Raw genomic sequence first — 15,543 nt, 5'->3', positions numbered from 1 at the left:
AGACGATCGGCACAAGAACAGCTTTCAATCAGTTGATTAAATGGCAGAAACAGGCGTTCGTTTCTTTTAAGCTCTAACATTAACATTCACAGTGAAAAACGCGCAAATGCAAGCAACATGGAGTAAGTCTAATTGACTTACAAGCAAACATTCTGATGGGGGCAGATAAAAACTTTTTCTTTCACCATGTTAATGATGTCAAAAAAAGTGCTTATACAAATTTTGGCCATTCAACAGAAATTACGAGGGCCGCATAAAAATAAGTTCGTCAGGGGCCGTTAATAGAAAGAAAACACAATTCTATTGGAAAAATTTATTGGAACAGACACAGCAATGAATTGTGTTTTCTTTCTGTAAATGGCCCGAGGAAACGTATTTTTTACAGTCTTCGTAATTGCACTCGAATGGCGAAAATTTGTATAAGCACTTGTTTTGACATTACAAAAAATATTTTTTTTTTATCTGCCCCATCAGAATGTTTGATTGTAAGAGCGTCTGTGGCTCAAGTACTAGCGAGCTGGTCTTCCGCCCAGGCGGCCCAGGTTTGGTCTCCGGTGAAATTTATGGTAAATAAAACAGACGTTGAAGAGGATTTTCCTAGGGGTACTCCCGTTTCCTTCTATCACCCCACCAAAATGCTCTACTACATCCAAACTTCCCCTCTTTCATTATCGTCACCGCATCTTTCTGCACCGATGCAGAATCGGCTGCGAGCCGGCACCGAACTTGCAATCTGTGGTAAGAGGTCATTAGTTGCTGGTGGTAGTGCTATGTAACGTGAGATCTCCCCTGAATTCATGGTATATCTTGGGATGGGAGTTGAGGAATCGCGATGATGCCTACATGTTGAAAGGTAAAAGGGATTCAGCAGGCTGTAGGGGAGGTCAGGAGCGGCCCGTAGGGGGATCTGTAGAGCGGGAAGACTTTAGTACATATATATATAATTCCATCCGGGTAGTACAATGGGCCCTACATGTTAGGGTAGTCCCAGTTCGTGCAGCTCCCCTTAATGTTTTGTAGACCAACAGTAAGTCAATGGAACTGGTGATAGCGAGATGGTATATGGCAAGATGAGGAGGAGGATTCGCCATATACTACCTGACATTAGTCTTACGGTTGGGGAAAACTTCGGAAAAAGCCAACCCAGGTAATAGCCCAAGCGGAGTTCGAATCCACCCCCGAGCTCAAACCCGGATCGGCAGGCAAGTGCCTCAGCCGACTAAGCTACGTCGGTGGCTTTAAACAGAGTAATTCAAAAGATTGTACTGGGCCTGAGGGATCTTACAGAGGAGTTGGAATACAACAATTCTATAATAGGAAGTCATGGTCTATAGAGCTTTCGGAGTTAGGTGATTCACGAGGAGTGACCGCCACTTATGGAGCTATTTCTGGAGACATTCTGAGCAAAAACTGTCATATAAGCATGTGTTCTATTCTCAATAATTTCTGAGTTACAGTAATTTTAAGTTGTTAAAAAATTCCTTTTTTCTTTAGTTTACAAATAGAGAATGAACTATTCAGGAGTATACAGACGTGTGCAAATTATTAGACTCAGCACCACATTTTTTACATTTTCATAATTATCATGAATTACTGGCCACAAAATACTTCTGTAGAACTCTATGCGACAGGATCACTACAAAGAAGTTCTAGAAACCCGAATTTTTCCACAAATGAGGGACTGGTTCCCTGATGGTCAATGTGTCTTCATGCAGGATGCAGCATCCTGTCACAAAACCAGATCAGTAACTAATTTTCTGGCTGAAAATAATGTAGATGTCCTTTCCTGGCCAGGTAACAGCCCAGAAGCAAATTCAATTGAAAATCTTTGGTACGGTATATCATAAAGAGAAAATTAAAAAAAAGGACGATTACCACCAAGGTGGACCTCATAGAAGTACTTATCCAAATATGACAAAGGGATGAAGACATCAAGAAACGATGTGAAAATCTCATGAACAGCATGCCAAACCGCATAAAATTGATGATAAAAACTAAGGGTTTCATACTAAATATTAATTGTTGCAAACACTGTGTAATAAATGAGTTTTGTGGAATAAATGCTACTTGAATGTATATATTATCGTTTGAGTCTAATAATTTAGATACGTCTATACTTTCTTTAATTGGCTTGTATTCCGAAGCAAAAAATGTGTTATTTACCCCTTAGTTGCTTTGTACAGAATTCTTTTTCCAATTTTTAATTAAAATTACACACCTATCACAACAATAAATTGTTATAGATCACACGACTTCTAACAACTTGATTCTTTACAGTTCAATTTTGCTTCCTAATGTACAGTCTTGAAGAGTTTACAAGAAAGACGTGATTTGTAAATTGTTGTGATAAATGCGTAAGAAAATATAATTTTGTAGAAAAATTTCTGTATGAAGCAACTATGGAATTAATAACACTTTTTTTCTTAAAATGTCTTTGGGAATATGCTCCGTAAGTTGCGGTAACTTCTCGTAAATCATTCTGTAGATTCCGTTAAGAAAATGTGCTACAATACTGGCAAGAACTCGGCAAAGAAGCGAAATTCTAATAACAATAAATAGACCCTATTACGTATTTGTTTGAGAAGAATATTGTCACCTGATTATATATACTATTTTTTGTAGTTTAAAGTCACTGTTTACTGAAATTGTTCAGAAGACTTGTTTGGTTTCTTGTTTCAGATCTCGCAGAGTAACGCTCGGACTGTAGCCCTGCGCGACGTGCAGAGAGATCTCACCGGGTTCTACAAGTGCGAAGTTTCTGCTGACGCGCCTCTCTTTCACACGGAGATCAAGTCCGGACTCATGATCGTAGTAGGTACGACCTCATGTTAAAGTTCTGAAACACAGTACTATCACAGTCTAGTATATACAGTCACGAAGCTCAATACGTACTAAATATGCATCCATAGATAGTTGCTAACCACTAGGATCGCTACTATCGCCTCATTACAGACAATGCAAAATAGTACCTGCACAGTCTATTGTTCCTAGCACCCTCACAACTCAAGCTTCGTGACTGTATATATTAGACTGTGGTACTACCTTGTTCATCTCGCATACATTTCTGACAAAAAATGTTTAAGAAAGCGAATTACTTGCAAATCAATTACATACAATTTACAATTAATTTATTTATAATTAAGTGTAAGTTTTCCATGTCCTGCTCAAAATTTCGTACAAACCAGAACTGCTTATAACAGGGTTAGGCCTACATATAACCTAGGTTCTAATGTATATAAAATTTTAGATTTTTTTGTTGTCCCCAATGGCAGAGCCCTTGACATGACCCCGACTCTACGAGCGTGCTCTTACAGTAGATGTCATTAGTGCAAACTAGCTAGAGTCTACGCTGCACTTGTAATGACTGGTGATGGAGAATTGTTGGGATGTCACAGAGGAACCGGAATACCCGGAGAAATTCTGTGTGTTTTCTGAACACAAGTTATAACTTATAGGTTCAGGGTGGAGCGGGATTTATTTTAGAATTATTTAATATGATCCATATTGGTTCAGGTGTTAGTATTGCGAGTGCCGAAACTAGAGAGAGAGTATCATTGATCGATTTCAAGCAAGTAGATAATATATAATTACCTGGTTGGTATGTGTAGACCTAAGATAACACTTACCTCAGATCACATATACTGTATAACAGATTGCTCATCCTTATGTTAAAATCGGTAGCACTTTGAAGAGAACAACTGCCAGGATCGCCACCCGTTCGCCGTAAACGAACACGAGAAGGCAATACAGTTGTTAATGCAATTCAAATGGGAGTTATGACGTGACTCCTTATGTAACAACTAGATGGCAGCATAGTAAAACGGATCTGAGGTGTTTGGGAGCCAAGCCAAGAGATGGCTGCTTCTCGTACTGGGTTTCGCCTCCGACCTCCTGCATGTTTGTTTTTTTTTTTTTTTTAACACAGAACCTGTTTCTACAAATGTTCGATACAACAACATTATGAAATCGTATTTAGGTACATTACGCACACCATACTCACGTCAAAATTCCCTTTGACCTCTTTAAACACTCTCAAATTTAGCATACCAAAGAACACATTGTGCCTGCTGTTGATATGTAGTAGCCATTTTAATTATCTACGATTTTCATTTGCCTTTTTAGATTAAGCAGTGTTGGTTGTCATATATGGAAATGCCCATCCTTTAATCATAATGTAACCAGCAAGAAATTTTTCCTACTATCACAATAGCTTAATAATAATACATTAATATTATCCGTACCCAAACGGATCAAATTGTATTTTTCTCCCCAACATTTAGTGTTTAGTATTCTGTTCTCACATTTGAGGAATTTCTTTTGAATTGCACCTAGATATGTTAATAAATTGAAATCTTAGTTCAATAGTTCTTTAATTTTATAACTTAGTCTTTACTTGTTAAAATAGGTCTACTGAAATTTATATAATGAACAACATTTTGTGTTCTGAAACAGTCAATCAGAAAACAAACTATGTGTCAATAATACTTTTGTTAGCACTTCTCTCCCTCTCTTCTATGGAGGAGAGACCCGAAGGCTTACACAGCAGTCTGAGGCGTATTGTGCTTACACTCCTGTTCTGTGAATGATTGGGTAACCGAACGGCCGTGCTCTTGTACAAGTACAGCACGCCACACCGTGAACTTAACCCGGGCTATGATGATGATGATGATGATGATGATGATGATGATATGTGAATTAATGATGGTGAAATGAGTCCCGGGTCCAACGCCGAAAGTTACCCAGCAATTTGCTTCAATTGGTTGAGGAAAACCCCCGGAAGGAAAACCCAACCTGGTAACTTCCCCCAATCAGGATTTGAACCCGCAGACCTCGCACTTCGAAGCTAGAGAAACCACTCACTATTTCTCGTGTAATCCGAATTTGTGTGAGGCGGGCTTCGTACTTCGCTAGCGTTGGTTTAGAAAAACCAAGACTTTAATAATATGTTTTCATGTGGCAAGTGATATACAATAGTGTGATGGTATATGTATTTGTAATCTGACGAACATTTCTTTAAAATAGTACTTGAATTCGCAAAATATGTGTCAAAAAGTAGCGTATATATGATTGAATTAATCTAATGATATAGATGTCCACCATTGTGGAGTAACGGTTATCGTGCCCGACCGTGAAGAGAGCGGGACTGGATTCAAATTCTGTTTTTTCCCCCTCAACTAATTGAAAGAGAATTGCTGGATAACTTTCGCCGTTTGAGCTCGGACTCATTTCATCTTTATTAATTTAAACTTAATGTATCATCTTTCAATAGTTTCAGGCATATGGCTGGAGATACAGAAGCCATATATCGCTGGGAGACGAAGGGACCTTCAAAGCGAACTCTGTTGAACCTGGGTGATGTGCAGTTGAGTCGATAGGTGGCACCAAATAGTGAATCATGATACCTGTAGTAATGCGATTTTTAGGTAAATATAGGATGCAGCAGGGATGTAGTACCGTGACTTGCATGCAGATGGCATCGATCTGAAGAAGCTACTAATGTCCCAAGGTGGCGGAGAGCTGAGCCGCCTCGGACTTGGGTAGGACAGCTGAATCGATAGAGGACACCAAGCAGTGAATCACGATACTTAAGGGGACACTCCTCTAAAAGTCATGAAAATTAAAAAAAAAAAATGTATTAGCAATTTCAATTCTTTAGAATGTATATTTTCATACCCCAAATGGATTTAGTTCAGTTCTGATTACAAATAATTCTGTTTTTTTTTTTTAAATCAAGGCTTTAAGAGGTCATTGCGTTTAAAGATCTATCAAAATAATTTTTTCATCAAAGAATTCTTTTTTACAAACTTGTAATTACAAATCTAGTAACTTTTTCTTCTAAAGTTGACTCTCTGAAGTTACTAGATGAATGTAGCGGGGAAGAATTTTGTGTATTACGTAAATATTGATTTTATTTTCAAATCCATTTTTTCTTAAGGTTGTTTTTCTCGAATCAACACCAACTTCTTTATGCTAAATAGCAGCATTAAATTTATTATTGCAAATATTTATGAGGTGGTTGCATGTTTCTATGAATTTATCTTGTAAAAAATGCTGCTAGTTTATTTTATTAATATTTTTTTCGTGCCTTACAGAAAAAATAACACTTTCAAAATTTCAAAAAAGAAACAATTCTGAAAGTGCATAAATAAGATATTCCACAAAATGAATGCATAGAAATCTTTCTCTGGGATTTTTGAATGTAACCAAAAAAAAAAAAGTAAGCTTAAAAATTGAGATCTTCTAATAAAAACTTAGGTTTCAAATTATTTCTAAAACATAGAAAAAAATTAAAAGCCAAAAACATTTGGGAGTTCAAAATTTGGATTTTGTTAGTCCTTTACATAGTAAACATGCTCTCAAATTTAGGTTGAAAAAAATGATCCGGGGAAAAATTGTGATTTTTAATGGAGTGTCTCCTTTAAGGAATGCGGCCTTAAGGACTGCAGTAATCATTCAGTAATGAGGAGTCCGGCACAATAAGCCTTAGGCTGCGGTGAAAGCCCTCAGTATAAAAAATAATATCGATTGTTTATTCTGGAAAGTAACTTCATGCTTTCTTTTCCAGATCTTCCCGAAGGCGATCCCAGCATGTTTACAGAGAAGCATAAATACTCTTTAGGAGAAAAGATAAGGGCAAACTGCACTTCGAAGCCGTCGTACCCCGCATCCAATCTCACGTGGTTCGTCAATGGTCAACAGGTACGTAACCAAAGCCCTTCACTTTTACATATACAATAGAATTCCGCTAGTACGAAATTTCAGGTAATCCGAACTGAAATTTCGAAGTGGAAAAGTCCTGAAGTTTCTAAGCTTAAGAGACGTGAAGAGGAAAAAATTCGATATTTGAAAACGAAAATCGGTTTACCTTGTTTTTAAAAGATCAAAATGCAATACTACATCTCAGAAACGAACTTATAGTAGTCAAAAAAAAGAAAAGAATTGGTTAACTAGAGATCAGTTCATTACAAATGTCCACTCATCACGTTCCGTATAACATTACAAAATCTATCAATTTTCTTTGAAATAGTTATGGAAATGTGTAAGATGAGGCACTAATAGGAGAGCATTTCATGTACAGCTGTCAAAAAAAAAAAGTGGCCGCACTCGTGAACAGCGAATATTTTTAAAGTCCACTTCGGGTCGCGGCGATGTTACACGATGCATGTGCTTGTACAAGCAGTTCCGGAACTATGAAAGTGTTCCATATCTACGCCTCGTGGACCAGTGGTAGAGTGCTTGTTTAATGATTCAAAGGTCGTGGGTTCGGGCCTTCTTCAAGTTTTCATTTTATTTTTTAATCTTTCTTTAGCGATGTAAATGATATTCAAATTATCATTTATATCCAGTTATCGTTCTTTATGGATATCACGTTATTTATATTTTGTTATCGTTCTTTAGAGATATGAACAAAATTCAGGTCATCATTTGTATTCTGTTATCGTATTATAACGATATGAATAATAATTATTATTGTATTTCCAATGGGGGTTAGCCGTATTTTACATATGTATGTTAGAGCTATAGTTTTATACACAAAAAAAGATAAGCATAAAGAGAAATGGAAAAGAAAATTAAATTAGCTTACGCGATGTAAACAAAACATAAACAATCCGTAAATTAGGCATTGCGATTGCAAAACAAATATCAGGTATCAATTTGAAACATACAAAAGCATTAACAACACACATACGTAACACTTCTATAACACAAATATGCAGCTTTCCGTAACATACATCATAAATTAATATACAATAGTCACACAAACACAATCAAACCATAATTACGACATTGCGACGACATCAAGCATCACATAACTGACTCACATACATAACAAATCAAGCATCCGTTACAACACATACACTTCAACATAGTAACCACATTTTTAAAAGTTACAAATTTGGCTCCAAGAAGAATAAATAGGACACTGTTACTAATTACCAGGGAACGGATTTATATGGACTAAAAATATATGAAATATGTAAATATATATGTAGTTATTTTTACCAAAATATGAAATTAAATATGGATTTTTACCAAAATATGGAATTAAATATGGACTTAAAATTATAAAAAAATGACTATGTACGTTAAATATTGGTACATTTTAATCAAACTAAACAAAAAATATAATGGACGTACCTTATCTTCCAATGTAGTTTCAACAAAACACAATTTTTATTGTCTGTTACCATAACAATAGGTTACAAACATTTCTTTCAAGTGCTGAAAAGTGAATCTTCTTCTATTGTCTCTGAGGATAGATTTATACTGACTAAAAGAGCGTTCGACGTCACAAGAAGTAACTGGTACATAATTCAATTTCACAATGTCTGCTGGGGATAAGTCCAAGTTAATCTTCACTGTTGATTCACCACTCATCACAGCAACAACCTTTTGTAGTTCTTCATATCCAGGGTTTTTTGAAAGTACAGTGTCCACCTTAGCTCTTACTGCATCTGCAACTTTACCTCTACCACGATTCAGTTGTTCCACAGTACTATTTATAATTTCAAAACTTTCAGATAGTGAAAGGTGCCTATTTTGGAGACTTTTGAGCGTTTTTATGATGCATGAAAATGTATGCTGAATGTGAGCTAAGTCATTCTTCACACTTATGTCACAGGTAACTGTTTTCGCAGTATCAATTGAGACTGCATCTTCAGAGTCCAATGCAAGGAGAACATTGTTAATAGAGTCTATATGTTCGGCATAATATTCAACTGCTTCTAGCCATGTACCCCATCTAGTTAAAATTGGCTTTGGTGGCAATGGAATTTCAGGGTACATTTCTTTCAACACGTTAACTCTACTGGGAGCTTTGAGAAATACTTTTTTCACTGATGAAATCAACAAATCTACTTTAGGGAAATTGTCTCTGACCACTTCTGCCACACGATGAAATGCATGCGCCACACAAGTAAAATGAGTCAATTTAGGATATACAACAGATAATGCTTGTCCAGCTTTGACCATATAAGGGGCAGCATCGCTAATAAAGAATAACACATTATCGTACATAATACCCTTTGGCCACAGGATACCCATAGCTTCGTTGAACAGTTTAACTATAGTTTTGTTATTGCACTTTTCTAGAACATCACAATGTAAAAGAATTCGTTCAGAATATTGTTCACTTAACAAACCGATAACTACATTACCAACAAGTCTACCTTCTTTGTCGGGAGTCTCATCAATGGAAACCCAAATTGAACTATCTTTAATTTCATCTCTTATCTTCTGTATTGTCTCATCGTAGATGGATGGAGCATACGTCTTCCTAAGTGTTGACTCATCCGGGATTGTATGTTGAGTATATTTTTCAAGGAATTCCCTGAAGACCTTATTCTTTAGTTTGTAGAGAGGAATATCAGCAGAGATGAGAGAACGGCACAGGTCGATGTTAAACTCAGATCTTACATTCGATGTTGTTGGTTGTGTTAAAAACAATTGTCTCTGCTTGGAATTTAGTTGTTTGTTGGCCTGATGTTTACTAGTTGTAATGTGTTGTTGCACCAGGAACTTTTGTGTAGATGATACTGCACACTGACACAAATTACAAAATAATATTTTATTGTCAGTTGATAAACCATCTTCTTTAAATTCTGAAATGTAACTTGTTAGTTTTGATTTTAAATTGACTGAATGACGTACTTTTGGCATATTTACCGTCTTTATAGTATGATTTACAAAACTGAACCTATGTGTACTCTGACTGGCATTTAACTGTTGAGCTGCACAACTGAAGTCTGTTAAAAATTTTAAATTAAATTAATACAGTTTTGTAACTTACTTTCCCATTGTTGATAGGACTGCTAATTTTCAAATAACTCTGATGTTAAAGGGATTACTGAACATGTGTTTAAATCTCTATTGTTGAAATGTATTTTTAAAAGTTAATGGAATTTTGTTTTGTTTTATTGTTAAACCTAATATAATATGGACTGTTTTATATGAAATATGGAAAATATATGGAAATTAACGAAAATATGTACTAAACTCTAAAATATGGAAAAATATGGAAAATAAAAGTAGGATTTTTCAACCCTACACATTGTGAAACATAAAGATAATGCAAAATATAAATTACATTAGCTTTATAAGTAAATATGTATTTACATATAAATCCTTTCCCTGCTAATTACTATTCTTCTACAATTCCTTAAATACATCTGTAATAAATCTGTGAAATTCCGATATGAATAATATTCAGGTTTTTTATATTGTTATCGTTCTTTAGCGATTTAAATAATATTCAAGTTATCATTTATATTCTGTTTTCCTTCATTAGCATTATAAAACAATATTCAAGTTATTTATATTGTTATTGTTCTTTCGCAATATATTAATTAAACAAACCGATATTTATCATTTATATTCTGTTATCGTTCTTTAGTGAGACTGTATAAATAATATTCAAGTTATTTATATTGTAATCGTTCTTTAGCGATATAAATAACATAAATTTAATATTAGGTTTGGAAAAATCCAGTTGCATAATACTGGTATTAGTTTTTCTTTTTGTATTATTACATACAAATGAACCACAATAAAATGAAAAGGAGTAACGAGGAATTGAACCTGAGACGTTGACATCTAAATTCCGACGTTCGTCCGCTGAGCTACGAGAGCAAAAGTGTGGAAACATTTTTGGAAAAATTGGCCCAATCACACTCTAAGATCTTCTGATGATTCGTAGAAGCTAGTCCAGGATGCGGGGGGCAAAGGCTAATCGAGATTTCCCGGTCTCTGACCGGGTCAAATATCCTGATAGAATTAATATTTAACCCTTGCCGTGACTTTCGGTGAAGTCCGGAGGGCCCAATTAGTCAAATCCACTCTCCTCATCTCCACGCTTGGGCCCCCTGGAATTTAATAAGATGCGAAAGAGATAGTGGTGTGCGGAAAGCAACGGGATGTTACCGCATTTAGGCCTATCCTTCCTAAGAAAACTGCAAACATGAACAAAGGAAGCTTTTAATAGAAGAAGAAGGATCTTCTGCGGACCTCTGGAAAAAGAACTAAGGAAGAGACTAGTGAAGTGCTTTGTGTGGAGTGTGGCATTGTATGGGGAAGGAACATGGACATTACGACGAAATGAAGAGAAACGAATTGAAGCATTTGAAATGTGGATGTGGAGAAGAACGGTGCGTGTAAAGTGGACAGGCAGAATAAGAAATAAAATTGTGTTTAAAAAAGTGAGTGAAGAAAGAATGATGCTGAAACTGATTAGAAAGAGAAAAAGGAATTGGTTGGGTCTCTGGTTGAAAAGAATAATGGACGACATTAGGATATGTGGATCATATGCGGAGACTAAGAAGAAGGCAGAAAATAGGAAAGATTGGAGATTGCTGGGTTTGCAGTTAAAGACCTGCCCATGGACAGAACATTTATGTGTGTATGTTCAGAATGCCTGGAATATCGTGTCTAAGAACAGTCGCTATTTGCACAGACTAGTCAATTCCATGCCCACTCGACTGCAAGATGATCGAGATAAGAGGAAGATAGACTAAATATTGAATTGTGGCTTTTTGTTTTGTTTTTTGAACGCTTAATTGTTTGAATATTTTAAGGCCGACGCCAGTAAATTTGTTATGTTTATGCCACGAAAGATATTTTATTGAGAATAAAATCTTTTTTCTTTCCATTTGCAGCCACAATATCATAATGATAATGATAAAGTCATGGCATAATATATTAATGAACCTGATGTTAATTACTAAAATAATCATAAAAGAAAAAGGAGCCATTATGTCTAGTTTGTCTCTCTCAAAAACAGAACAAAAAAGGACATAAAAAGCACGAGGTTGTAGTCGAACGCAGGACCTCATGAATAAGACGCCTGAATGCTACCATTATGCTATCGAATAACACACAGTATACTTCAATTATAACTGTAGATATCAGGCAACGTGGTCCAACAACATGTAACATCGCCTGTCTCCGAATTGTAGCGAAGATACCCGAAGGGAACTTTGATACAGGAGAGCGGCCACTTTTTCTTTTGACAGCTGTACATAACTAATAGGTTCCGGTAATGTTTTCAGATGATCGGAAATTGTTCTAAATAAAACACGTCATGGTCCCAATTAGTTTAGATTAGCTGGGTTGTACTGTACGAGTATTTAAAGAATGTCCTTAATCTTTAAGCTGAAAACGGCTTAATTTATGAGAGTTATCAAAGGAAATGCGTAAGTTCAAGAGACAACGGAAGTATAATAATTATTAAATTACTAGGAAACATATTCACAGGGGCTGGATTAAGGCAGTCATAATGGAAATGTGGAATATAAATCGCATTCAAGAATCATATTTTAATACCAATTGTACTTACGTCTGAGTTCACGGGATCTTTATATAATCCCTGGATTTAAATAAATTATTCATTGATAAACTGCAGCTTCCGAAATTTGATCGAAAGAAAAGTAAATAATAAAGCTTTGAAACGATTAGAGACAGAACGCTTATTGATTAAAGATGTCATAAGAAAATAATAAGAATGGCTACACTTGTATTGTGAGGATCTCTTTGAGAACTAAGCAAAGAAATCCTACAAAGGAAGATCAAGGGAACAAGGGTTACATAAAAAGGAGAAATGTAAGTGGTTGATTAATTTTAAGAATTGTGTTTCTTTCTTCTTCATGTTTTACCTCCTTTTATGTCGACTTACAATTCGATGTGTTGTAGGGGAGTTATATAGTACAGATCTTGTCTCATAAGTTAAAATTAGATTTTGGAGTAAATTTTTAGTTTGAATGCGTTGTGACAAAAATTAATACAATCTTCATAGTAAAGATCATTAGATTCTGTGGACTTGAGCCACCTTTCATCGAGATTTGTTATTCCGTGACGGTGGACGCTACTAGGTTCTTGTTTTTTATGTGAAGAATTCGGTGATATCTTTTTCAGCGACTTCCAAGTTTTGGAAATTTCTTCCAAGCAGGGAGTGGGCAATGGATCGAAACAGGTGGCAGTCCGAAGGCGCAAGATCAGGGTCATATGCCGGGTATAATAGGAGTTCGATTTCTTCAAGTTCCTGGACTTTGTCTATGGTTTTTCGAACGATATGAGGTCTGGCTTTGTCCTGTTGCAAGAGAATTCTGTTTTGATTAACTAATGCTGGATATTCCTGCCTGTCTCTCAAAACTTCATGAATCGTTATAGTTGTTAAGAATGAAGATCCACATCGACTGCACTTCCATTTGAAACGAACCCCAGTGAACCACACCTTCCAGAGTACAGTACGAAATATAAAGACACATGAAAACACACCCACAACACAACGTCAATACACAGCAGAATTTCAGAACACACACCCTACTTGACTTCACACTACCACACACAAACGCACCTCCCAGAAAAACAACTGAGGAAGCCGGAAGAACACATGGCCTCACTAGTTCTGATGATGGCTGATATAAACTGAAACTAGTCAATTAGATAATTAAAACTTAGTTTATTTGAACACATGAAAGTGGTTATATTAAGAATATTTCTAAGTGATATATAAAATGTTAATAGTGTCTAATAAAAATGAATATTTTTAAAATTTGTTCGAAAGTCGTTGGACTATTTTTCCGTGTTTTAGGATGTTATAGCCTACACTAAATTACTGTATATTTCGGATAAGACGAAACTTTCTCTATGCTCGTTGATGCAAAACGAACGAACCAACCAACCAACCAACCAACCAACCAATCACATGACGTGACGCATGTTTATGTCAATGTCATTATTTACGCCTGTCGTCATCAATAAATCAGTCAGGAATAACACACGCAGTGGTCAAATGTATAGATTTCGATGAAGTAAAGAAATAAGCACTGTGCAAGCAAAATTAAAAATAAAAAAAATACACAACATGCTGCAACTAGTAGTAAACAGCTGTTCACTATACACAATCGCTTTTCAATATATTGTAAGCACGTTTTAAGGCTGGTCTACAATAAACCGGGAATGAAAACGACAACGAGAACGAAAACGGAAATATTGTTAAAAAACATGTAGGCCTATTTAAATGTGAGCATTCACAATTAACGAGAAGCTTGCCGGGAACCGGAACGTGAAAGTTAATTGTGAATTCTCATATTTAAATATATTTATTTCAACAATATTTTCGTTCTCGTTCTCGCTTCCGTTCCCAGTTTATTGTGGACCAACCTTTACTCGTACAGCTGCTGCTTGGACGATACTCTAATGCATAATACCACAGTCTAGTGTATACGGTCACGAAGCTTGAGTTGTGAGGGTGTTAGGAACAATAGACTATGCAGTACTATTTCGCATTGTCTGTAATGAGGTGATATTAGCGATCCTAGTGGTTAGCAACTATATATGGATGCATATTTACTACGTATTGAACCTCGTGACTGTATATACTAGACTGTAATAACACTGTAACTTAAATGTGCGTCTTTCAACAGTTTAGCAACTTGTCTTTCCGTACTTCTCTTTTTCATCATCTCTTTCTCTTTTGTACTAATTGTTTTTTATTCTCTCTTGATTTATTATTTCATCCTGTTTTTCAAATGTAATACCTTTATTTATTCACTTGTTATTTTGCTTATTCCTTCATTTATTCTTTGCTACGAATAATTCTTCTAATTAGTTATTTGTTTCACACTTTAATTTTGTTACATTTATTTGTTTATTCATCTATTTATTTACAAACTTATCTGTTTATGTATTTATTTATTTATTTATTTATTTATTTGCCTATTTCTTCCGCCCTTTATTTTCTATTTTTCTATCCTTAAATTTTATTTTGTTCCCTGTTTTATTTTTGTAGTAATTAGCTTCACCTATTTGTTTAGGTCTTTCTTCCTCTCTTCTTTCATCTTCATTTTCTTAAATTGCAGTTCTTTTATTTATCTGTTCATTTATTTATTTTTCTTTTGTTATTTTGTTTATGTATTTTCTTCACACATTTGTTTCTTTATTCCTCTCTCTCACTTTAATGCATTGCAATTTTTAACACTTCCTTTTCACTTACATGTTCTTTGCCATACACTTTTCTGTTTTGACTTATTTCCTTTAACTAATTAAAAATATAGTTCATGACTCTCCTCTTTTCCATCGCTTTACTTCTTCCCTATGTTTTGTTTTCCTCTCCGTGTATTTTTCTTTCTATTATATTCAGCATTATTTATCTTTCCCCTTTTCTTTCTTTCTTTTCTTTCTTTCTTTCTTTCTTTCTTCTTTTCTTCCTTTCCTTCCTTCTTTCCTTCTTCTCGTACTTTCCCTCCTTGTATTTCCCAACAATCTCTCTCTCTACTTCCCAGACGTCTTTTACGGTTCCACAAAACTGCAGACAGCTAACCCTTTTTTCAATGACTTCTTTCTTTGAATAGAAGTGAGCTGCCAACCAACACTTGCTCTTGCCAAGAGGGGAATTAATGTGCAATTTGTATCGTCGGATGAGTTGAGTGCCTCTCATATATATATCAAATGTGAAGAGCACTGACTACTTATTTCTTTTCTGTAACCCCACTCTCTCACTTTCTCCCTCCCCCCTCCTCGTACCCCTTCAACCGTGAAAAAGGCAAC

The 15,543-nt window shown here is 35.5% G+C and overlaps 1 protein-coding gene across 1 annotated transcript in view; it reads left to right on the top strand.

Moving 5' to 3' along the window:
• LOC138715726 (uncharacterized) overlaps window positions 1–15,543 on the top strand; it is a 498,538-nt gene that overhangs the window by 423,869 nt on the left and 59,126 nt on the right. Inside the window, exons 3-4 of the mRNA XM_069848784.1 lie at window positions 2,680–2,815; window positions 6,566–6,699. Coding sequence (XP_069704885.1) covers window positions 2,680–2,815; window positions 6,566–6,699 — 270 coding nt within the window. The remainder of the gene's footprint in view (window positions 1–2,679; window positions 2,816–6,565; window positions 6,700–15,543) is intronic.

Source organism: Periplaneta americana, chromosome 15, assembly GCF_040183065.1.
Source record: "Periplaneta americana isolate PAMFEO1 chromosome 15, P.americana_PAMFEO1_priV1, whole genome shotgun sequence".
Lineage (NCBI taxonomy): Eukaryota > Metazoa > Arthropoda > Insecta > Blattodea > Blattidae > Periplaneta > Periplaneta americana.
Note: the sequence above shows the minus strand (reverse complement) of the source record. Positions and strands in the feature narration are given on the sequence as shown.